The sequence below is a fragment of the Lissotriton helveticus genome, chromosome 1_2 (genome assembly GCF_964261635.1).
Source record: "Lissotriton helveticus chromosome 1_2, aLisHel1.1, whole genome shotgun sequence".
NCBI lineage: Eukaryota > Metazoa > Chordata > Amphibia > Caudata > Salamandridae > Lissotriton > Lissotriton helveticus.
This window is the reverse complement of record NC_136058.1, coordinates 397,977,035-398,002,445: the sequence shown is the minus strand read 5'-3', so window position 1 is coordinate 398,002,445 and position 25,411 is coordinate 397,977,035. Positions and strand designations below refer to the sequence as shown.

Genomic DNA, 25,411 nt, shown 5'->3' with positions numbered 1-25,411 from the left:
GGATGTTGGAGCGGAAGAAACTGGTGAATGTGAAAGTTGTCAAATCCCTAAAGGAAAATGATCATAAATGTTTACCAAGTGTCAGTAACTGAGAGTAAGGAGAACATTGGCCACAACTGATACCCACACAGAGCACTTGAGAAAACTCAGTGTTGTAAATTCTGTTTCATGGTTTATGAGAAATGCCCTCCCCAACAGATTAGCATCCGTAGACATGTTGTGATGTGACAGAACTGTCAAAAAGACTAATATCCCCGATTTACAAGTGCAAGCTTTTGACTCCGTCTCCTGTGATTCAGAGGAGATTTAAGATTGTTTAAAAGAAAGAAATTGTAAATGCTCTTTCTTAGATGTTGTTTCTGCAAAGATGCCGGATTATCATTTCCAATATAGGAAGATTTTCCCCCACCAACTCTGTCTCTTGGGTTGATCCGAGTAGTTTCAAATTGTCCTGTAACTTCCAAAGTCGATCATGTACCTGTCTTAACCACTGAACACAAACGCATATACTGGCCCAGAAAGTATAAAAGAGGCCAGTGTTACACTATTGATAATTCATAAACCACCCTGGCATGCCCTAATTACCTGCCATTACTTGTATGAACAAACATACTTAACAGGCAAACACTAAAGCCCAAAGACCTTATCAGTGCCTTTAAAACTCCTAAATCAAATGTGATAAACTAGAATAACTAAATGAGACTAATTAAACTAGATAGAATTCACCCGGGCATAACTTGGAGAAAATGAATCCATGAGAGGCCTCTTAATCAATACAAGGGGCTCCTCAGTGAAAGTTTATAAGACAAGTTAAATCGGTGACTTTAAAGGTAGGAAAATGATCTCCAGGAAAAAACTATAATTAGTTAAATACATATGTTAAGAAGAGCATCTGAAATGTATTTTAGAAGTTAATGCTGAGTTGTAACAAACAAGTACATGACCAGAAATCAGAGTCAGTCTTAAGATGGCATGTATTCAGGAGCAAAGCCAACTTGGAGAAACAAACTACTCGAATAAGAGCAATGACTGTGAGAACAGCTTTAGCCATCAATCCCACCTCACTAAACATGAGAAAACTAGCGCTGGACGAAAACCCTATCAGTGTCCAGAATGCCAGAAAGGCTTCACTCGCAAATACAACCTTACTGTACATGAAAAAACCCACACTGGGCATAAACCGTATCAGTGCTCTGAATGCTGTAAAAGATTCAGTACCAAATCCAATCTCACTTTACATGAAAGAACTCACACTGGACAAAAACCGTATCAGTGCTCTGAATGCTGTAAAAGCTTCAGTACCAAATCCAATCTTTCTTTACATGAAAGAACTCACACTGGACAAAAACCGTATCAGTGCTCTGAATGCTGTAAAAGCTTCAGTACCAAATCCAATCTCACTTTACATGAAAGAACTCACACTGGACAAAAACCTTATCAGTGCTCTGAATGCTGCAAAAGTTTCACTCGCAAATCCAGTCTCACTTTACATGAAGGAACCCACACTGGACAAAAACAGTATCAGTGCTCTGAATGCTGTAAAAGCTTCAGTACCAAATCCAATCTCACTTTACATGAAAGAACTCACACTGGACAAAAACCATATCAGTGCTCCACGTGCCAAAAAAGCTTCAGTTTTCGTGGCAGTCTGATTCGACATCAGCGAACTCACACTGAACAAAAACCTTATCAGTGCTCTGAATGCTGTAAAAGCTTCAGTACCAAATCCAATCTCACTTTACATGAAAGAACCCACACTGGACAAAAACCGTATCAGTGCTCTGAATGCTGTAAAAGCTTCAGTACCAAATCCAATCTCACTTTACATGAAAGAACTCACACTGGACAAAAACCATATCAGTGCTCCACGTGCCAAAAAAGCTTCAGTTTTCGTGGCAGTCTGATTCAACATCAGCAAACTCACTCTGAACAAAAACCTTATCAGTGCTCTGAATGCTGGAAAAGCTTCAGTCATAAATCCAGCCTTACTGTACATGAAAGAGCCCACACTGGGTATAAACCGTATCAGTGCTCTGAATGCCAAAACAGTTTCTATTACAAATTAAGTTTAACTCAACATCAGAGAATCCATACTGGGCTCAAACCGTATCAGTGCTCTGAATGCTGTAAAAACTTCAGAAGCAAATCCAATCTCACTTCACATGAAAGAACCCACACTCAGTATAAACTGTATCAGTGCTCTGAATGCTGTAAAAGCTTCAGGCAGAAATCCAACCTTACTGTACATGAAAGAACCCACACTGGGCTCAAACCGTATCAGTGTTCTGAAGCCCAGAAAAGCTTCAGTCATAAAATAACTTTCACTCACCATGAGGGAACTCACACTGGGAAAATACCTGATTAGCTCTCTGGATGCTGAAAAAGTCGGAAATCTGGTCTCACTCAACCTGCGAGAACTTACCTGGAAAAAACCTTGTCATTGTTCTGAATGCCTGGGAAGCGTCTGCTGGAGATTCAATTTCATTCAACAAGAGAGAACGCACAATGAGAAAAGAAATGACCCGTGCTCTCAATGTGACAAAAACTTCAGTTGTAAATGTAACCTTTCTACATAAGCGAGCTAATGTGGGAGAATAAAAGGTGCTCACTGTCAACCCTGAGGAGGAGCTTTCAGCATCGCAAAACCTTTACATGAAGCAGCCACAAAAACATCAATCCATTGATTGTCCAACAAACCGTCTACTGAGAAAAGCACACAGCGAGGGATGGAAATGCTAGAATTAACCTCATTCTTTTGTAACTATTTGTGGCCTCATTCCATTCAGCATGTTTTATTCCCTGAGTGTTTATAAGCAATGACTGACCCACAAAGTCCATTTGATACTGAACTTTGAGGCCACGCCCCCAAGGGTCATAAATGCATGTAACCTCGAACTGTTTCCAGCCTTAATGAGCCTCACCAGAGGCTGCAGCAGGAGTCCCTTTGTCATAAGTCTCTATGGGACCAGCATCTGTTCATGTCTGCGCCACTTACGGCTGATCATTGAGAAAAACTAAAGGTGATGGAATGACTGGCAGTTGCTCTTAGCAACATCCCGCCACATCATTCTCTAGTCTCTGTACCACTACAGAACAGGCCAGCCATATGCAAAACATTCTTGGCCCACCCTAGATAGTCCTAATGACTTCTGTTCCGAGGGGACATGGCCTCGTATTACAAAGATCCACTTTAGCTGCCTCTTTCCATGTCCTTTTTGCTACAAATGGACCTGCTTCCCATCTGCTGAGGACAGTTTCACAAGCTTTACAATCTCATCAGATACACCCAAGAGAGTCTCACAGATAATCAGGCCTATTAATAAACTACTATAGGACGACTAAAATACAAGAAAATGTGATTCACAAAGTATGTGCTGTCGTTCTGCCTCTCCTTTCTTTTTCTTTGTGGAGTTGCCTGCCCCGACTGCAGAGTTTCCGCACATGTTTATATACTTTTTGTAGTAAATGCAAGAGGGACAGAGGGGAGTGGGTGTAAAATGGGAAATATTTATGAATAAAGGGGAGGGGCTAAGGGAGGAGCAAGGAGGGGTGTAGGGACGGACAAGCACTCACCCACAAAGGAGTAAACCCATTGCTATTTACAAACCACACCTCTACAGTCACAACAGCCATGATGTACCTAAAACAGTTGTAAATGTACCCGAGCTCAGAGTCCAACATCGCACATGGTCATCCACTGGAACTGCAACACACTCCCATTAATAATAATGGAGGTACGGACATAAATTAAAACGGCCTTAAATGAAATAGTTTAAACTAATTAAAAATCTAAACAAATGTCATTCAAGGCAAAAAATATCTAAAAAGAAAAAAATATTTTACAATGTTTTAATAACATTTATTGAATTGCAACACTAATATAACATCATTTTTAGTGAAGTATAATTACATATGTTATAATTAATGCCCAAAATCAAATTTCTGGTTATTTCAGGCAATCAGGTGACACCACGTTGCAGATATTTTCTTATTTTCAATCCAAATAACAGACTAACATGTCCACCACTCAAAATAATTTCAATTTTCACTATACTAATTCAACACTAATCCTTTAATGGATTCCTTAGTAGTGTGCTACTCTCCGAAAAAGCGCTTTGATGCCTCGTATGGGGTAATAAGCACTAGCTGGCAGATGCATCAACGTAGCCTTTTGCTATTCCTAAATAGCGATTTTTAAGGAATCGCTATTTAGGAATAGCAAAAGCCTATGCATGTAGGAAGCGCTATTAAAATAGCGATTCCTAAACATTCCTTAATTGCTACTCGCCAATTGCTAGTCGTAATTAAGGAATGCGGACCCATTCATTCCTATGGGCCTCCAGGCCCATAGGAATGAATGGGAGATTGCGAGAAGCAATTAAGGAATGCGGTCCCATTCATTCCTATGGGCCTCCAGGCCCATAGGAATGAATGGGAGATTGCGAGTCGCAATTAAGGAATGCGGTCCCATTTATTCCTATGGGGCCTCCAGGCCCATAGGAATGAATGGGAGATTGCGAGTCGCAATTAAGGAATGTGGTCCCATTCATTCCTATGGGCCTCCAGGCCTCCAGGCCCATAGGAATGAAGGGGAGATCGCATGAGCGATTTGCGAGTACCAGAGGGTGCAAGGGTGTCAAAATGACACTCTGTTGCACCCCTGAAATTGATCTCTGCACATATGTTGCACACACATAGGCATGTGTGTGCGCAACATGAAACTTTAAAAATGCACAAAAGTGCTTTTTTCAAAGTTTTAGCAAATTACCATGAAGTTCAACTTCATGGTAATTTGCTACTCCTATTAGCAAATTCGCTATTTTTTTTACTTTCATGCATTGCATTTAAGGAGTTTCAATTTGGGATTCCTTAAATGCAATCGCAATTTAAGTAATCTCAATTTAGAGATTCCTTAAATTGCTATTTTTGCATTTGGGATGATGCATCCCAAATGCAAAAATACTGGTCGCAAAGGGGCAGATTCTGAGAATCTGCCCATTTGCGACCGGTATTTACTTTGATGCAAATGCCTGTAGATACATGCAATTACAATACAATACATTTAAAAATTATTAATACATATTATAAATGTTAATTTTGGTGGGAAACCTTTAATTAAACCTTAATACAAATATATCTTCTATATATTCAACTTGGGTGGAATTTTCCCTGTGTAAAAAATATAAACAATATTTAAATTGTTTATTACACTTGGAAAAAATATTTTTATGTTAAATACAAATGTAAATGTTATAAACTTTAAATATTGAACAAATTAAAAACTCACAGTTTACTTAGAGATCTAATTGATTTTAAATGTAAAAAAAAGATTTTCTCACAGATCTGTTTCAAAATCCCAACTAGCTAAAATCATCTGATTTTCTTACTACGTACTCCGAATTACTGATTTGCCTTATTCACCTCTATTCGGAGGGGTACATCCTTAAAAAATCATGTATAGAATTAATTGAAAGTATTTTTTAATAGTTGTAATATTTTTAAACTTAAAAGCATAACATATTATCATGAACGAATTAATTTTAAATATATGAAATTTTATAACATTCTTTTGAAGGTGTGTGTATTTTTAAAAGGCAAAATACATAATTTTATTTTATCTTTATTTTCGAATGGGTTTGATTTTTAAGTCTCTCTCTCCATTATTTTCTATGGGAGGGCTTTGCATTACCAGTGGTTGGCTATGTATGGTGCTGCATTTTCTATTGCTCCACTTTTGCCGAAGTAAGTTACATTTGTAAATTTTACTCCACCTCTGTTTAAGCGTGTGCAGATGTGCAAGTCCACACTTTTGAGTAACTTTATCGTAATGGTGAATAGCTAAAACTAGAAAAGTTACTCTACGAGCATCCTTGTATGTATAGATTACTCACAGGTGTAAGGTACTTTTGTGAGTAAGCTCGAGGTCTCCAACTCAACCTGAGTGTTTCCTTTTTTGTGGTAACGCTAAAGTAGACGCGGGCACTTGGGCTGTTATTAGAGCAAATTGGATGTTCCGGTGTGTTTGTTTGACTGGGGAGCGGCAATAAATACCTTGAAGTAATTTTCCTGGACTTGCTACATCACTCGCCTCCAGAGGGCCTCCTGTAGTAGCTATTTATCATTACCGTAGTAGGATCAGGTAATTTCTCCTTGTTCTTAACCATGTTATCGTGATTTGCTTTTGTATTTTCCCTTCTCTTCCTTTTACCTAATTTTGTTGGTTTCACCACAACATAAGCACAGAAATGTACTTTACTTTTACCTGGTTCAGGTTCTTATCCTTTGTATACATTTTTATACGATGAACACCTTCGCTGTACGGCTACAGTGTGAGCACAGAGAGCCCAAACCCTGATATTCCTGCACCTTGATCTGCCTTTATTGGTATCCTTTCCACTTTGATAAGTGAGATATGTGTTCGAATCGCTGAACAACCTTTAAACCTGCTGTGATACAACTTGGTGGTTACAAGTTTCATGTTTGAACCTCCACCGTGAGCTCCAGTACGCTGCTTGTCTCACACCGCGCTCCATGCTTTGGCTCTTATCATCAACCTTGGACCATCTCTATAACTTGAAAGCTCCGAAGACTTCGCAGCTGTTGTAACTGCCTGAAGTTTCATAAATTTTGATGTCTGTGAATTCAGGTTCAACTTGATGACCCAACTCTACTCTGCGGGAATTTTGCACTTCATGACACTTCTGCGCATCTTATCAGCTTCTGGAACTGATTTAGCCCAAAACATCGCATCAAATTCCAGTGTTGATCATCATCAGAAATTGGACTTACCAGTGCCCCTCGAGCATGGCTAGCGAGGTCCCCTACTTTTTTGTATGTGACTTCCTGATGGATTCAGTGGATCTGCTTTTTTTCTTCATTTTCCTTTTTTGTGATTTTGAACACACAACTAAATGAGTCCTTTATTTCCTTTGTGACAGTTGTTTTTGCTAATTAATAACCCTTAAACTACTGACCTGGTTTTAATTTTCACTCATGAGTAATTATTAAATACTCCTGTTTCTCTAAACTTTGAATTTTGAATTTCTTTGTCTCTTTTTTCTACATTGTATTGACATTTGTGACATCAACTGTTTTGATTTACCTTTGAGCGTGGCCTTTTTGCTCAAGCCATATTACCAAAAGCGAGCTGGTGTCATTTTAGTGGAAGACACATTTACCTTTGCCGACCATAGTAGGGAACAGCAAAGCAGGCTGATTCCAGGAAGCAGATCACCTACCTGACAACGGTTACTGTCTTAGGTGGCATCTGCACCCACTGTAGATGCAAAAAGTAAAGATTATGAGGAAAGCTGTTGGTATCTGTGCCCCCAGTATTTGAGACTGCCACCCTCTCTCGAACAGTTGAAAGAGCTAAAGATGCACCCGTCAGACATTGATGTCTCAACAACTAAGACCGCCCACTCATGTCATACAACGGTCACACTGTTACCTGAGTCACTTTACACTGTGATGTGTACAAGCATTTTACGTAAACAAGTTGTGTTGTGCGTTGTGAACAGCATCACCCCCTTTGTATGTAAATGAGCTTCTGTCGCCAGACACCCAAGGCTCCCATCTCTTCTAGTGCGGATGATAACGTGAGCACTGTAAGGTAATCACAAACAAGGGCTATATTGAGAAATAATCAACTTCCAGGTCACACAGCTGTGGTTATATAGTTATTTGTTAGTTTTCAATTCATGTTAATTTCCAGTAATTCTCCAGGTTACGTTTTTCTCAGTTTATCACTTTCTATCGCTCTTTGCGCTCCATCAATTAAAAATTTGAGGTTTTTCATAGGATATATTGTTAGTTTTCATCGACCTTGTCACAATCCCATCATTCTCGATTTGTCAGCATGTGTTTTGCCCCTCTGCTGTTCTAGGATGGGCCTTCTCAATGCAGAAGGAGCTGTAATAGAAATAATACATCAGGCATATATGAAATTGTCAGAGCTACAAATTGTGATCGAAAAGAGCTGAAAATGCACCTCTTTAAAGAATATCACATTGTGACGCATTAACAGTCCTCTCTCACTCTTAGAAACCATCTCCCCTCTAATCACATGTTGACTCTCTAGGTCTTGGACCATGTACAGAGCTCTGATGCCTCGCAGCGATAGTCATGGCATTCTGATAAGACATATGTGTAAGGTGAAATGTGTTCACACGTGAGTATGGTAATGTTATTGGTATTTGTATAGCGCAACTGATACCCTGAGGTGTCCTGGCGCTGTGTGAAGGCCGACAGAGGATTGAAAGGCGTGGGAGAGGATGGCAAGATCAGTTAGTAAACAGCCATATTTGTTTTCAGTGCCTTCCTGAAGGCCAGAAGATTGGTCAGGCTTCGCAGATATAATGGCAGAGCATTCCATGCTCTGGCCACATTCCCAGTGAAGCTTCTTCCTCCCCAAGTGGCTTATTTTACCCTCGGGACATTTATGAGTCTTGCCTCTAAAGACCGCAGTGTTCTATGAGGCGTATACCAGCGTAATTATTGTTTTAAAAATTCTGGTCTGGTTCCCTGAAGGGCTTTAAACACCAGACAGAGGGACTTAAATTGAGTGCGCTTCCTAACCGGCAGCCACTGAAGTTTTTTAATTTTGGCTGAGATTGAGTCGAACTTTGGCGTGCCTGTAAGGAGTCTGGATGCTGCGTTCTGCAGTATTTGAAGTTTGTTTAAAGATGCTTCCTGGATTTTGAGACATAGACTATTGCAGTAGTCTAATCTGGACATTATTAATGCAGTGACGGCTGTTTGTTGCGCATCTTTGGGAAGAACGCATCTCTCTTACAATGTGGGGCGGGGAGCTATGTTGTGCATACTGTTTCATTTGTGATTTCCAAATTCTCTGTGCTAAAACTTAGCAGAAGCAGCACATAGAAACCCTGTGCATCGAGGTTCTTAAGATGGATCGCACAGCACACATTCCCTCTGTGTTGAGCTGTTCTCTATCACAGCTTTTCCCCAGTATGATAACAGTTTCTTAAGATTGATCGCAGAGCGTACCTTCTCTCTGTGTTTAGCCATTCTCTATCACAGCTTTGCCCGGGTATGATAAACAGGGCAGGACTGAAGGCCATTTCTCTGCACCACTCCCAGAGCCCCTCTCCAACTGTTTGCCATCGCAAACGACAGCGATTTCTGGCATGATAGTTCCACTGTGAAGCTAATTCAGCATTTGGAAGGGGCACGTGGCGTGTCTAGTCTGAGCCTACTCCTGTGTAGGAGTGAATGGCACAAGAGTATTGCCACCTTAAGAGGGGACCAAGTTGTGCTAGTCTCACCCTCACTTCATACCGGAGTAAAGGGCACAAGAAGGGTATCGCCACCTTAAGAGGGAGTACAAGTTGCATCTAGTCTGATCCTCACTGCATAGTGGAGTAAAAGGAGCTATAAGTAGTACTGTCACTTAAAAGGGACAAATGATGTGTCTAGTCTGATCCTCACGCCGAACAGGAATTAAGGGCACGAGAAGTGAAATGCAACCTTGTGGGCAGGGCTTCCAAGCTGTGTTTAGTTTGAACCTCACCCTATAGAGAAGTGAAGGGCACAACAGGGATAGTGCCACCATACGTGGGGGCACATGTTGTGTCTAGTCTGATCCTCACCCCATACAGGAGTAAAGACCATGTTGCAGATTGTGGGATATAGCGGCCAGGTCTACAGGGTTTAGATTTCTAACCCACAGGTTGAAGGAATTAGTTGGGTGCACCACCACTGAGTTTAGCAGTCTGCTTTAAATGTAGCCCGCACAACCCACTGAGTATTCCTGCAGGTGTGGGGCTCGCGCTCTCTGGGTTATTAACAGTCCCCTCATGTGTTCAGGGACACTTTCAAGGTACATCAGAACTGGGTATATATTGTGTCTTTTATTTTAAAATAGTTATTTTAAAATTTCTGAACCCAGTGCTCACAATGTTGTATGGTAACATCACAGAAGATAAAAATGAGACGAAGCTAAGCATTTCCAGAGCAGTGAAAACCTGTAAAATCATTATCATAATTTATAGAGCAAACACCCTCACTGTGCTATCTCTAGGCGCTATGCTGGTTCTAGTAGAATCAATAAATAACCTACCTATCTCTCGAGGTTCTGTGGTGGTGCGCAGACCTGGGACAACAGGGTTAGTTGTTGGTCTGGAAAAGCTTTCCAGCTGTTTCAAGGGCAAAGACATTGTGTTTATTCAGAGGCAAACATTGCCCAAGCGCCATTCAGTGCAGCCTGAGTCTTGGAGGAGTCTCGCTGCTTGCTTCTTCATTTAAGGTGAAATCTGGTGCCAGGCCATCTGGATCTGTGACCCGGGGCAAGTGTCCCTCTGAATCATTGGTCAGTTCTGGGGTTCATAGCTGGTATTTACCACTGATTTTTATTTTATGTTTTCAGAAACAAACAGGGATCTTAAGACTCTAGATCTAACTGGACTATACTGGTTGGATGTAAAATTTGTCACCGATGTAAAAAGCCCCTGAGCATTTGCGTCCTCTTTAGCTCGTGTTTACTTTACAAGTGTCAACTTCTAAAACCTTGAGCTGTAGATATTGAGAGGATGGACTGGATTTGTGGCATCCGTGAGGTGCCGGGTTTTTAGGGACCCGGTGGTGCCAGGGGTAACACCCGGGGACCTCTGAGTTCTCCCTGTTATGGACCACAGAAACACGGAGTCTTCTAGTTGAAGTCAGAGATCGAGTTTTATTGGCTGCAACCAAGTAACATGTGTCCTAGAAGTACGGCAGCACGGGCCGTAAGTTCTCAGGAGACTGTTCGTTTTTACAGAACCAGCCTTTTCCTTATATACATAAATAACAGCTGTAGGCAAGAATTCTTGAGTTTATGATATGGCTATACACATATTTTTGTAACAATACAAAGAGCGAAGTCATGCTGGTCAGCACATATTTTATATGTCCAGTTTGTGATGGATTACTCTGCCAGATCCAGAATTCCCATCAGATATCGATGTAACACCAGTAAGGTCGGGCATCCTCCCATCATAAAACGGGTCATAAACAAGAAGCATGGACAGGTGTATGTGTATGGAAAACATGGTCTGTATGTAGTGAATGGTTTATGACATGTTGTGCCTAGATGATATCTTGTTCGACCACTGGGCGAGGAGCTGCCAAAACAGGTTTGGCTGGAGGCAGTAGAGTCAGCTTCGGCCAGGTCATGGGGATGTCAGCTACGGCGGACGTGTCCTTTCAGATCAAACTCGGTCTTAATCGATTGACTATATGAGGGCAAGCCATAAGATGGATGCCGTTTACAAAATGGAGTCTGAGGGTTCAGGACGGAAGCTACGATTTAAGGGTGTTAGCATCACTCAATTGTGACGCAAATGCATAGGGATAACGTCCTAATCATTACCGGTCGGTAGATACCAAATCCGTCATGGTACGATGATATTTTGAACACGAGTGTTGGACCCCTGAGCCGGTGTTACAGCAGGCGCCGAAATTACAGTACCACAGACCCTCCTTTTGCCCTCATTTTAGGCAATAACTCACTCTAATCTGAGTCCAAATCAGTATTGATGTATTCATGGAGATGCTGCTGTAGCATCATTCTGTTGCTCAATTCGTCCCTTGATACAGGCTTCCTTACACATGAAGTAGCGCAGAGGCCACATATTGCAGGAGCGCACTGTACAAACAGGCAGAACATAAACAGAACGGCTAAGATCATCCCGATGAAGATCAGAGTTTTCCATCCCCAGGCAGAGATCAGTTCCCAGAACCACCCTAGCAAGGACCAGTCCCCTTTCTCTAAGTGAAGGGAATCAGAGATTTTGTGCAATTTGGAGATGGCCTGGTATACTGTCGGAGCATTATCGGGGATGAAAATGCAACAACTAGACTGGATCACTCTACATACACCACCACGGTCTGCAAGTATGACATCTAGGGCAACCCTGTTCTGAAGGGTCATAAGTCGATCCGACTGAAGCTCAGCTGTCAGGTTGCTAAGGGCACCGGCCGTTTCAGTCACGGCGGATTCAACTATTCTCGTTAATTGTCAAATGTTCCTGCTGTTCACCATGGGCCCCCAAAATGGCAGAAAACCCTTTGCGAAGTCTCCAAACTCCTGACCCGCAGTGTCGTCTTGACTCACGACACCCCTAACTGTCCTTGTCCGATGGTAATCTGCCCCGGCCGTGTAGGTGGGTGGCAGCAAAAACGAGATAAAACATGTGCCCGAGAAGTCAGGGGGCAACCATGTGTAGGCTTTGTCATGGCAGATGAAATAGGTGCCTTTAGCCGCCAAGAATGGAGGGGAAGTTCGGGAGGCAAACACATACGTTTCCGTGCATCCGCTCTTCCCCAACTGTGCCTTGGGATCCCTGCCAATACCTTGCAGACACAAGTGACCTCGGTGGGGTACTATCCAGACTGGGGAGGATTTCTTTGTTTTCTGGCTTTTATTCAAAGAGATCCCGGATTTAGTCACATTCCAGCGACTGTAGGGAGCGAGTTCATCTTTAGGAATCGTTTGATACGTGTCAACATCCCTACTCATATTTCTTATCCCTACCACTAGTGCCTTGTTGCTGGAATCACTCTCTGCGTAACGGGGCGGGTACGGTTCTAGGGCGAACAGGAACATGGTCTGGAAAGCCAACAGAGAACCGTAATAGCTGAATGGTAGGATGAAGTAAGGGATGCCCTTATCTGCAGTGTGTGGCATGAGACCGCATATCCAACAATTAGTAGTGTTCATCACAGATTGGTGCTGGTGGAGGAGTTGGACAAATGAGTTGTTTACGAATTCTAGTCTTCTGGCAGACTCGTGTTCAGGTAGAGGGTGAAAGGAGTGTAAAGAAACAGTTGGAGGAGGTGTGGACTGAGTGTTGTTTACAAAGGTGATTTGAAACGTGGATAAGGTGTAACCAATCAAGAACATCATTATGCTACATATCATCAAAATACATATTATCAGGAACTTCTTCCTGGCCATCACAGTGCATATTCTTCTTTTAAAGTTCATGTCTTTAGCAGGTCTCTCTACCCTCGGAAACTCCATCCTCTGGTTGCTGCCCGCGGTGGGAGGTTGCTTCTGCCAAGATGTGCGCTCTGTCCGATCCGGGGTAATTCCCTCAGATCGACCAGAACCGTTGACCTAGGCGTCCCTGGCTGCACTCCTCAGACTTCAACCGCGGCCCTAGCAGCAGAACCGGATGGCGGTTCGAAAATCAAAAATGAGCTAGTTCCCTGGGCGAGAGAGCTGTGAGAATCAAAAATAGTTCATGGGGAAAAAGGGGGAAATCGTATTAGGTTCGTTATGTCAGTTCCTTGGTCTTGACCTCAGATTATATCGTTCTTTTCCAGGTACGGTGTGGTCTTCAAACAATGTTTCAGGTTCTGTAGTGTCCAACTGCATCGACGGTGGCACAGATCCTTGCAAAATACAATAGCTTTCTTTGTCGGTACCAGTTCCCTTTAATCGTGCATCGCTGAAGTGGACAAAACGAGGTATGAACTCAGTTTCGGAGTCAGCGACTCCTTGCCGGACCCATCGGTCATATGGAAGGGGGAACGGGACCCTTTTACAGTGGGCGCCGTGCACCCAATATTTCTACCCGTGGACACGTACTGCAGAGCGGGTAGACAGCAAAACCTGGAAAGGTCCGGTCCAGCGAGGCTCCTCGTTCTTTGTTCGTCTGAAGTTCCGAACCAGGATCCAGGAGCCAGGTTCGATGGAGTGGCCTGGATCGTCGGACACCGGTGGAGAGGAGCTGTGGACCTGTTGATGTAAAGCATGCAGTTTAGTTGTCAGTTCATGTAAATAGTCAAACAGTGCAGGGTACTCTATTTCCCTGAGCTTTCTGGGCCTCGGTACTCCCCATATATTTGCTGGGCGCCCGAACACGATCTCGTGTGGGCTGAGTCCTAATCTGGAGTGGACAATCATCCTGGTAGACAGGAGTGCTAAAGGCAGGGCGTCTGGCCACTTGAGGCCTGTGCTGGCTTGGATCTTGGCCAGTTTCAATTTTAACGTGCCATTATAGCACTCTACCAATCCTGCCGATTGGGGATGATTCGCAGCGTGAAATTTTTGGTGGATGCCTAGACACTCACACACTCTCTTCATCACTCGTCCCACAAATTCACTTCCATTATCACTCCAGACAATTCTAGGCATGCCGAATCTCTGGAAGAATTCCCTGACAAGGGCTTTGGCAGTTGACAATGCAGTGTTGTTCTTAAGGGGGTACGCTTCCACCCACCTGGAGAAAGCGCAAACGACAACAAGGACATATTTTAGGTTATTGCACCTCTCCATGTGAATGAAATCGAGTTGCAGGACCTCGAACGGATACGCTGGGGGTGCAAAATGACCAGCTGGGGTTGGGGTTCCTTTACCGGAATTGTGCTTCAAACATACCATACAATTTCTGACCAGATTCTCTGCACATTTTGGGATACCACTATTCTGCCATACTGGGGCCAACAGTTTACATATTCCTTTCACACTGATGTGTGCCATTCCATGGGCCATCGTTACCACTGCGAGCACATAGGCGTTAGGTAACAACCATCGCTGATGTTCTGACAGTTCGACCCAACAACCATTCGCATCTAACTTACCCTTGCTTTCTCTCCATTCATTCACCTCTTTCTCGGTAGCGTCAGCTTGTATAGACTTCACGCTTTCAATGGTATCCTCACACATACCCACATCAGGGGTCCATCTAGCAGGACCTACGACATACATCAGACTCATTGTGTTCCTTGCAGTCTCTTTCGCGACCTCATCGGCAAATGCATTCCCTCGACCAACATCATCCCGGATTTTCCTATGCGCGCTGCACTTTATAATCGCAACCTGTAGGGGCAAGGTGAGTGACTCGAGAAGGTCGTGTACTAGCTGTCCGTGTTGAATTCTCGCACCGTGTGATGTCAGGAACCCACGTTCATGCCACAATCTTCCAAAACTGTGGGCTACGCCAAAGGCGTACTGACTATCAGTGTACACATTTACTCGTTTTCCTTTCGCCAACACACTTGCTCTTGTGAGTGCGACTAACTCCGCTGCCTGTGCAGAATTCTGGGGAATGCGAGCTGTCTCGACAATTGTGTGTAATGTTGTCACGGCATATGCTGCAGTCGTATCACCATTCGGCAACTTGAAACATGAACCATCAACCCATAAGTTATCATTACATTCAGGGAGGGGAGTGTCCTGTAAGTCTACTCTCCCTTTGGTCTCTTCCTCTGTCCTAAAACAGCAATCATGTTTGTCGACCTCATCTGTCTCTGCTGGAACGGGTAATAAGGTAGCAGGGTTGAGTGTATCACACCTCTTTATGTGAATGTGACTTGCTAACAGGGTCAATTCATAGCTGGATAATCGAGCACTAGTTAGGTGTTGCGTTTTCGTTCTGTTTAGTAGGATATCTACAGCATGTGGGACCATTACGGTCAGAGTATTATTCATGACTAACCCAGCCGACTGTCGGATGCAGACAGCCGCTGCGGCAGTGGCCCTCAAGCAACTTGGTAATGCCTTAGCTACAGGATCTAGAGTCGCGGAGAAATACGCACATGGGCGTTGCTTGTCCCCAAAGCGTTGCGTCAAGACTGATAATGCGCAACCTTCCTTCTCGTGGACATATAATGTAAAAGGCTTGCTGTAGTCGGGATTGCCCAACGCAGGAGCCGAACATAGTGCATCACGCAACTCATGGAAACTCGCCTGACAATCTTCAGACCAAGGCAAAGGATTGGGTGTGTCTTTACGCATTAATGCCAGCAAGGGTTTGGCCAACAGTGAGAAGTTCGGTATCCATTGTCTACAGTACGATGTAATGCCCAAGAAGGCACGCACTTCTCTTTGTGTCCTTGGGACACTCAATTCTGCAATTGCCTGTATTCTTTCTGGGGTCAGTCTCCTTCCCTCCTTCGACAAGATATGACCTAAGTAGGTTACTTCTTGACGGCAGAATTATAATTTGGAAAGCGAGACCTTATGTTTCATGTCGCATAGATGACGCAACAATGACAAGGTAGCTTGCTTGCAAACCTCTTCAGTATCTGCAGCGATCAGCAAATCGTCTACATACTGAATCAGAGTCGCGCCACCAGGTAAAACAATCGTATCTAGTTGTGTTTTCAGAGCCTGACTGAATATTGATGGACTCTCACAGTAGCCCTGAGGAGCGCGTTTAAAGCGGAAGCTTCGTCCTCCTAAATTGAAGCCAAAAATATCCCTGCTCTCCTCGGCAATCGGGATGCTGAAGAAGGCATTCTTCAGGTCGATCACTGAGAACCACGTGACTGAGGCTGGAACCATTGTCAGTAAGGCAGTAATGTCGGGGACGACTGGAAACTGTGGTACAACGATCTTATTCACTTCCCTTAGATCGATCACAAATCGGTACACAGGGGGCTGTGAAGGATCGGTACGCTTTAACACAGGCAAAACAGGACTGTTACAAATGTTGCCTGAAGTCTCTTCGATGACATCTTTCGCAATTAGATCGTAGACGATCGCTAACAGAGCCTTTTCACATTCGTTGGATATTCTATATTGGGGAATACGTGGCAACCTAACATTAGTTTTTAATGTTATCACATACGGTGCTATCTCCAAATGACCCACATCATTAGAACCATTCGCCCAAAGTACATCTGGAAGAGATGACAATTCAGTTGGAATTCTTTCTTTTGACAAATACATCGGGGAAATCACTTTCTTACCAAGGGTGAGTTGTACTTTCGAAGGAGAACAGTACAAAGTAGCATATAATCTCTTCAACAAATCCAAACCTAACAAATTTTCGCCACAACCTGTTGTAAGAATGAGGGGTGCTTCTAATTCGCATGGGCCAACAGAAAGGGGCATGGGACTGGAGATCGGGTTTCTAACAGGGGTGCCAGAAAAACCTACTGAAACATTCATTTCGCCGGACAAAGGTGCGCCAGGAAGTTTTGAGTGCATAATAGAACTTTTTGTAGCACCAGTATCCAGCAGAAATGTCTCCGATACTCCGGATGTAATCACCTCAACATAAGGTCCACTCTGATCTACTGGAACTGAAACAACTCCCTCTCTTTGTCCATGGCTGTCCTAGCAATTATGACCCTCATTCTCGTTCTCTGCGTAATAGTCGTCTGCATAGTACTGAGCTGTCCTGGAGGACGCATTATTCTGTTGGTCAAAGCTATTCATAGAATTCTGAGGCGGGAAAGAAATGGTGTTCTGGGAGAAAGTTCCACGGCCCCTACCTCTAGGAGCCTGTTGAACACCTCTACCTCTTGCGCCGGAGACACCGTTCAAACGTCGTGCAAGAGCTTGGCAATTACTTTTGAAATGACCCTCTTCTTTGCAATATGCACATTGATTCGGGCCATACGGAGAACGCTGGTGGGAAAACTCGTTTCCTTGTGCGTTTCTCGAATACTGCTGTGGTTGTTGATAATTGGGCTGACTAGGAGTGCGGGCGGATAGGCTTGTTGGAGAAGAACTTTAGTTTTTAGTTCTTTAGTCTTCTTGTCTGTCTTATCTAGCTCGTCTTTGCGTCTATTTTCGTAGTACTGGGCTGTGGCTAAAATCTGCGCTGACGTGGAAACAGCCCAAGCACTTTCTGAATCTTTCAACTTATTGCACAGTTCAGGAAGCAGATTATGTACAAATTTGTCTACAAACAATCTTTGGCCACCCTCGGTAGCCATGTCCTGACCACTATGATCAGTGAAAGTCTCCTCAAATCTCGTGAAAAAGTCGGACACATTCTCATCTTTCTTCTGTTTGCATGCGGATAGCTTGTCCCAATTTACGCGTAATTCAGGCATTAGCGTTTTCATGTACGCGATAATTCTACCGGGAAGGTCTGCTAATAAGGGCTCGGGTTTAGAGCCACCAATTTGTCTGGCATCAGTAGCTGTAATATTAGCCCATGAGTCACCTAGTTCTTGATCATGATCTGCATGACGGATTTTACTCCATAAAGGATGCGGAACAACATTCCCAAACAACATGTCTATATCTGCTAAATTCATTACACATGAGCTGGCAGTTTGTGATAACTCCTTATAATATCCTGCTGGGTTTTTACGTGGATCAGGTAGTGTCTGTTTGAGTGCTAAAACTTCAGATCTTTTCCAGGGGACATGTACCCATACGCGCTGGAAGTGTGGTGGAACAGGTGGTTGTCCATTCGCATCACCTTCCCTCCATACTGGAGGAACCTCTCTCATGGGATACTGTCGCGCCTTTTTCCTATCTGACACATCATCCTCATCAAACGCTCTAGAGCTATTTCCCGTACTCCTATAAGATAACAGCAGATCTATTGCTCGTTCAACATCTGCACCTATAATCATGCCTTCGTAAAATTTGAATCGCATGCGGGCTAGTTCCTGCATTCTGCGTTTTGGGTCATTGTCTCGCAAATCTTCCCAGAGGTACAAGCACATCTCTTCAAATACATATCTTTGAGTGGATGCATCCCACTGACGGAAGACTTCCATAACGGACTGAACATCATATTTAGCAGTGTCAATAACCCATTTGCGTGCTAACTCATTTAGTACCACTCTTTCCTTGTAGTCTGGTAGTTGGCTACGCAACTGTCTACGTTCTGTCTTAGGGGTCGTTTTAGGCGACCCAAAGAAGGGTGAGAATAGACCGGTGACAGTACTTGTCACTCTCTGTCTGACAGAAGGAGAAGCTTGTGGCGGAGCAGATGCGCCGGAAAACACAGGCTGATATAAAGAGGAAGTTGAAGCAACAGCAGAGGAAGTCGAGGCAGTAGCAGACGTAGTATCATAGTGAGTAGTTGGAGCAGTAGGCAAAGTCATAGAGGTAGATGGAGTATGTAGCAAAGGCGGCGGCCCTTGAGAAGGCTGCGCCGGAGAAGTAGGAACCAGCTGAAGAGGAGCTGGTGCTTGTGCAAGAGCTGCTTTTCGTGCGCTAGGGCGTGGTATAACAATACGCCTTGGCGGTCCCACAATACTCGATGTGTATGGGGGTGGTGAGTTCAATAAATGGGACATTAATGGATCTTTCTCGGATGTTCCCTTTGAGTCTTGTCCCCCATGTGGTAACATCGGGTAGCATTTATCTATTGCTAGTTTCTTGCTTCTGGGCATTTGTTCACTTTCCTGCTCTTCCTCATTATCCCTGTATGTGATGGCAGCTTGCACCATCGACATACCTCTTTTATTTTTCTTTGCTAGTTTTATTTCCTTCTGTTTGGCCTCTTTGCGCCATAGGCAAAAAGAGTCAAACATCGCCGGCCGGGCTTTCTTCTTGAACAATTTGACCTCGAGGTTGTCTAATATTTCCGGGTCAAAACTACCATATTGGGGCCATTTTAAAACACCATCCTTGCGGGTGTATTTTATCCATACCTCATTATACGTGATAGGACCTACTCCGTGCTTTATATATAACTCATATGTTGGAGTTCCAATCGGAGGAACCGGACACGAATCCTCTAATCGGGAGTCCTTACTACAACCAAGACAAAACAAGTTTCCAAGTCTGCTAAGACCAGGCATCTTTGCTCACTAGTCTAGCTTCAAACTTCAAGGGATTATCTAATTATGATATTATCGTGAATACACGAATCCCTCGGTTTTGGTGCTTGCAAGAACCAATACAAACCGTATCGCTGGGATACCAAACTAAGAACCAAGAACCAATACAAACCGTATCTCTAGGATACCAAAACTAAGAACCAAACTAAGGACTGGGAGACGCTCCACTTATACTTAACTGAATATTGAAGATCGGTGACGTCACTAGAAGACTCTTCTATCGTTTCGCTCTACCAAGGATCACTGGGTCCAAAACAGGGCGATAGTCAGGGCAGCAGTCCTTCGTAGCCGTCGGGACGCGGGGAACCTCGCAGCAAAGACCTTCGGAACCACATCGACATGCAGGGGTCGCTGAAGTGGCTGGCCGTCCTCTGGAATTTTCACACGAAGCTCCTCATGAACATCTGGCTTGGACCGTCACCGCTTGATACCGCCCCGAGTTGGGCGCCAACTGAGGTGCCGGGTTTTTAGGGACCCGGTGGTGCAAGGGGTAACACCCGGGGACCTCTGAGTTCTCCCTGTTATGGACCACAGAAACACGGAGTCTTCTAGTTGAAGTCAGAGATCGAGTTTTATTGTCTGCAACCAAGTAACATGTGTCCTAGAAGTACGGCAGCACGGGCCGTAAGTTCTCAGGAGACTGTTCGTTTTTACAGAACCAGCCTTCTCCTTATATACATAAATAACAGCTGTAGGCAAGAATTCTTGAGTTTATGATATGGCTATACACATATTTTTGTAACAATACAAAGAGCGAAGTCATGCTGGTCAGCACATATTTTAGATGTCCAGTTTGTGATGGATTATTCTGCCAGATCCAGAATTCCCATCAGATATCGATGTAACACCAGTAAGGTCGGGCACCCTCCCATCATAAAACGGATCATAAACAAGAAGCATGGACAGGTGTATGTGTATGGAAAACATGGTCTGTATGTAGTGAATGGTTTATGACATGTTGTGCCTAGATGATATCTTGTTCGACCACTGGGCGAGGAGCTGCCAAAACAGGTTTGGCTGGAGGCAGTGGAGTCAGCTTCGGCCAGGTCATGGGGATGTCAGCTACGGCGGACGTGTCCTTTCAGATCAAACTCGGTCTTAATCGATTGACTATATGAGGGCAAGCCATAAGATGGATGCCGTTTACAAAATGGAGTCTGAGGGTTCAGGACGGAAGCTACGATTTAAGGGTGTTAGCATCACTCAATTGTGACGCAAATGCATAGGGATAACGTCCTAATCATTACCGGTCCGTAGATACCAAATTCGTCATGGTACGACGATATTTTGAACACGAGTGTTGGACCCCGGAGCCGGTGTTACAGCAGGCGCCGAAATTACAGTACCACATCCGATAGGCTAACAATTCAGGCTCAAGGGTGGTTAGACATGGGGACCACTTTCACAAGTTCTGTGAAAGACCACAAGATGCTGACTGTGAACTTCAGCTCAGCCGGGCGAACGCAAATGGAAACTGAGGCTAAAATGGAACCAGCGCTGCTCGTGTTTAAGGACCTCAAACCTTCTACGAAAATAAAGAAGGCTAAAGCAAGTGATTGAAATAAAAATTATAATAGAATTATAAATTGGAACAGTCAGATTCAGTGTTTCTGACAGGCCTGGGATAACCTCTAAACTAAGCAGTCACTGAATGTGTTTTGCATAAGCTTGATCGTCATGGCTTCATGGCACATTTAGAGAACCGAAGAATAGACTAGAAGTGCGCATTTGATGGACTCAGAGTTCATTACTGGTTGTGTGTTTAATAAGACATATTTTCATGCTAAAATGAAAGGGGTCTCTGCATTTGAAAACACAGGACCACAACAGGTACAGTAAGGGTACTGCCACCTTATGGGGCACGCACGGTGTGTCTAGCCTGACCCTCACCTCGTATAGGAGTAAGGGGCACAAAGAATAGTATTGCTATCTTAAGGTGGGGTTCACGGTTTGAGCCTCACCCCTTACAGGCACCAAGGGCACAATAAGGGCACTGCCACCTTCGGTGGGCCCACCCTGTACTCCAAAGGTGCATGATGTATGTAATCTGTTCCTGCTCTTGTGCAGGCGTAAAAGGCACAATGAAGATATTGCCACCTTGGGGGTGCACAGTGCGTCTAGTTCTTTAAATCCTCATGAGCGCAATCTTACAATAGGTCGGGACACTGCAAGATGGTGGAAGAAAGAGAACAACAAAGGCCAACCCTTCGGATTTGGCTCCCATGGCAACTGGAAGGACCAGTCCTGCCCCCTGTGAATAGTAAGAATCTACAAATGATCACAAGTGAAAGGTTGTGAGAATCTGCGCATTCTATCCTGGAAGTTTTGGGGGGGGGGGGGTTAGCACACCCACAGCACAAGGGAACCAGAGGAATTTTTTGTCTCCCTTGTTAGTTTTGTCTCTCTTGTTAGTTTTGCCTCTCTTGCTGCTCTGTTGTTTAGCTTGTGTCCGTAAGGCGATGGTACACCTCCGGGTAGCTGTTGCGCCATATAAATTTAAACAATAATAATATTATAATAATTATTATTATTACTTAAGGATGAAATGTGTCTTGAGAGACACAGCACCTTTGCACACAGTGATGATTCTCTAATGCACGAATATGTGCACTCGTAAAAGCATGCCGATGTACCGGTGCAGAGTTACTATTTGATGCTTGCAAACTTTCACTGTCATTCTCCAGACGTACCACTGGGAATGTCATGTGACATCACCCCGGCTCCTGTTCTCGTTGCGCCGAAATCTACACAGCAGACATTTAAGCACTTGGAACCATGAAGCTGTGAAAATCCACACACAGGGCAGGTTTATCAAATAGTTGTGTCATCTTTGCGTCATGCAATGGTCCGCAAGGAGACACAAGCCGCGCAAGGTCACCGCGCATGGACGTGCGTTGCTTGATAAATCTAAAGTAACGCAACTCAGCGCAAATCGCTGCGTTGCATTACTCTGCCCCAGAGAGCGGTTCCATGGGTGGAGCGGGGGGGCTTCCATGCATCCACCCTTGGCGTTTGGTGCATTGCTCTTCCCCAGAGAGGGGTTCCATGGGTGGGGCGGGGGTGCTTCCACGCATCCACCCTTGGAGTTTGGTGCATTACTCTGCCCCAGAGAGGGGTTCCATGGGTGGAACGGGGGTGTCTCCACGCATCCACCCTTGGCGTTTGGTGCATTGCTCTGCCCCAAAGAGGGGTTCCATGGGTGGAGCGGGGGTGTTTCCACGCATCCACCCTTGGAGTTTGGTGCATTACTCTGCCCCAGAGAGGGGTTCCGTGGGTGGAGCGGGGGTGCTTCCACGCATCCACCCTGGGAGTTTGGTGCATTACTCTGCCCCAGAGAGGGGTTCCGTGGGTGGAGCGGGGGTGCTTCCACGCATCCACCCTTGGAGTTTGGTACATTACTCTGCCCCAGAGAGGGGTTCAATGGGTGGAACGGGGGTGTCTCCACGCATCCACCCTTGGCGTTTGGTGCATTGCTCTGCCCCAGAGAGGGGTTCCATAGGTGAAGCGGGGGTGTTTCCACGCATCCACCCTTGGAGTTTGGTGCATTACTCTGCCCCAGAGAGGGGTTCCATGGGTGGAGCGGGGGTGTTTCCACGCATCCACCCTTGGAGTTTGGTGCATTACTCTGCCCCAGAGAGGCGTTCCATGGGTGGAGCGGGGGTGTCTCCACGCATCCACCCTTGGCGTTTGGTGCATTGCTCTGCCTCGGGGAGGGGTTCCATGGGTGGAACGGGGGTGTTTCCACGCATCTACCCTTGGAGTTTGGTGCATTACTCTGCCCCAGAGAGGGGTTCCATGGGTGGAACGGGGGTGCTTCCACGCATCCACCCTTGCAGTTTAGTGCATTGCTCTGCCCCAGAGAGGCGTTCCATGGGTGGAGCAGGGTGTGCTTCCAAGCATCCACCCTTGGCGTTTGGTGCATTGCTCTGCCCCAGAGAGGCGTTCCATGGGTGGAGCGGGGGTGTCTCCATGCTTCCACCCTTGGAGTTTGGTGCATTGCTCTGCCCCAGAGAGGCATTCAATGGGTGAAGCGGGGGTGCTTCCACGCATCCACCCTTGGAGTTTGGTGCATTGCTCTGCCCCAGAGAGGCGTTCCATGGGTGGAGCGGGGGTGTCTCCACGCATCCACCCTTGGTGTTTGGTGCATTACTCTGCCCAAGAGAGGGGTTCCGTGGGTGGAGAGGGGGTGGCTCCACGCATCCACCCTTGGAGTTTGGTGCATTGCTCTGCCCCAGAGAGGCGTTCCGTGGGTGGAGCGGGGGTGTTTCCACGCATCCACCCTTGGAGTTTGGTGCATTACTCTGCCCCAGAGAGGGGTTCCATGGGTGGAGCGGGGGTGTTTCCACGCATCCACCCTTGGAGTTTGGTGCATTACTCTGCCCCAGAGAGGGGTTCCATGGGTGGAGCGGGGGTGTTTCCACGCATCCACCCTTGGAGTTTGGTGCATTACTCTGCCCCAGAGAGGCGTTCCATGGGTGGAGCGGGGGTGTCCCCACGCATCCACCCTTGGCGTTTGGTGCATTGCTCTGCCCCAGAGAGGGGTTCCATGGGTGGAACGGGGGTGTTTCCACGCATCTACCCTTGGAGTTTGGTGCATTACTCTGCCCCAGAGAGGGGTTCCATGGGTGGAACGGGGGTGCTTCCACGCATCCACCCTTGGAGTTTGGTGCATTGCTCTGCCCCAGAGAGGCGTTCCATGGGTGGAGCAGGGGGTGCTTCCAAGCATCCACCCTTGGCGTTTGGTGCATTGCTCTGCCCCAGAGAGGCGTTCCATGGGTGGAGCGGGGGTGTCTCCACGCATCCACCCTTGGCGTTTGGTGCATTGCTCTGCCCCAGAGAGGCGTTCCATGGGTGGAGCGGGGGTGTCTCCACGCATCCACCCTTGGAGTTTGGTGCATTACTCTGCCCCAGAGAGGGGTTCCGTGGGTGGAGAGGGGGTGCTTTCATGCTTCCACCCTTGGAGTTTGGTGCATTGCTCTGCCCCAGAGAGGCATTCCATGGGTGAAGCGGGGGTGCTTCCACGCATCCACCCTTGGAGTTTGGTGCATTGCTCTGCCCCAGAGAGGCGTTCCATGGGTGGAGCGGGGGTGTCTCCACGCATCCACCCTTGGAGTTTGGTGCATTACTCTGCCCCAGAGAGGGGTTCCGTGGGTGGAAAGGGGGTGGCTCCACGCATCCACCCTTGGAGTTTGGTGCATTGCTCTGCCCCAGAGAGGCGTTCCGTGGGTGGAGCGGGGGTGTCTCCACTCATCTACCCTTGGAGTTTGGTGCATTGCTCTGCCCCAGAGAGGCGTTCCATGGGTGGAGCTGGGGTGTCTCCACGCATCCACCCTTGGAGTTTGGTGCATTGCTCTGCCCCAGAGAAGGGTTCCGTGGTTGGAGAGGGGGTGGCTCCACGCATCCACCCTTGGAGTTTGGTGCATTGCTCTGCCCCAGAGAGGGGTTCCGTGGGTGGAGAGGAGGTGGCTCCACGCATCCACCCTTGGAGTTTGGTGCATTACTCTGCCCCAGAGAGGGGTTCTGTGGGTGGAGAGGGGGTGGCTCCACGCATCCACCCTTGGAGTTTGGTGCATTGCTCTGCCCCAGAGAGGGGTTCCGTGGGTGGAGAGGGGGTGGCTCCATGCATCCACCCTTAGAGTTTGGTGCATTGCTCTGCCCCAGAGAGGGGTTCCGTGGGTGGAGAGGGGGTGGCTCTATGCATCCACCCTTGGAGTTTGGTGCATTATTCTGCCCCAGAGAGGGGTTCCGTGGGTGGAGAGGGGGTGGCTCCACGCATCCCCCCTCGGAGTTTGGTGCATTACTCTGCCCCAGAGAGGGGTTCCGTGGGTGGAGCGGGGGTGTCTTCACACATCCACCCTTGGAGTTTGGT

The 25,411-nt window shown here is 45.9% G+C and overlaps 1 protein-coding gene across 1 annotated transcript; it reads left to right on the top strand.

Annotated features, from left to right (window-relative positions):
* The first annotated feature begins 498 nt into the window (after positions 1 to 498).
* LOC144806339 (uncharacterized) lies at positions 499 to 3,479 on the top strand. Its single transcript, XM_078672725.1, has one exon. The coding sequence runs from the start codon at positions 968 to 970 to the stop codon at positions 2,363 to 2,365; it is 1,398 nt and encodes a 465-aa protein (XP_078528851.1). The 5' UTR covers positions 499 to 967; the 3' UTR covers positions 2,366 to 3,479.
* The last annotated feature ends 21,932 nt before the right edge of the window (positions 3,480 to 25,411 follow it).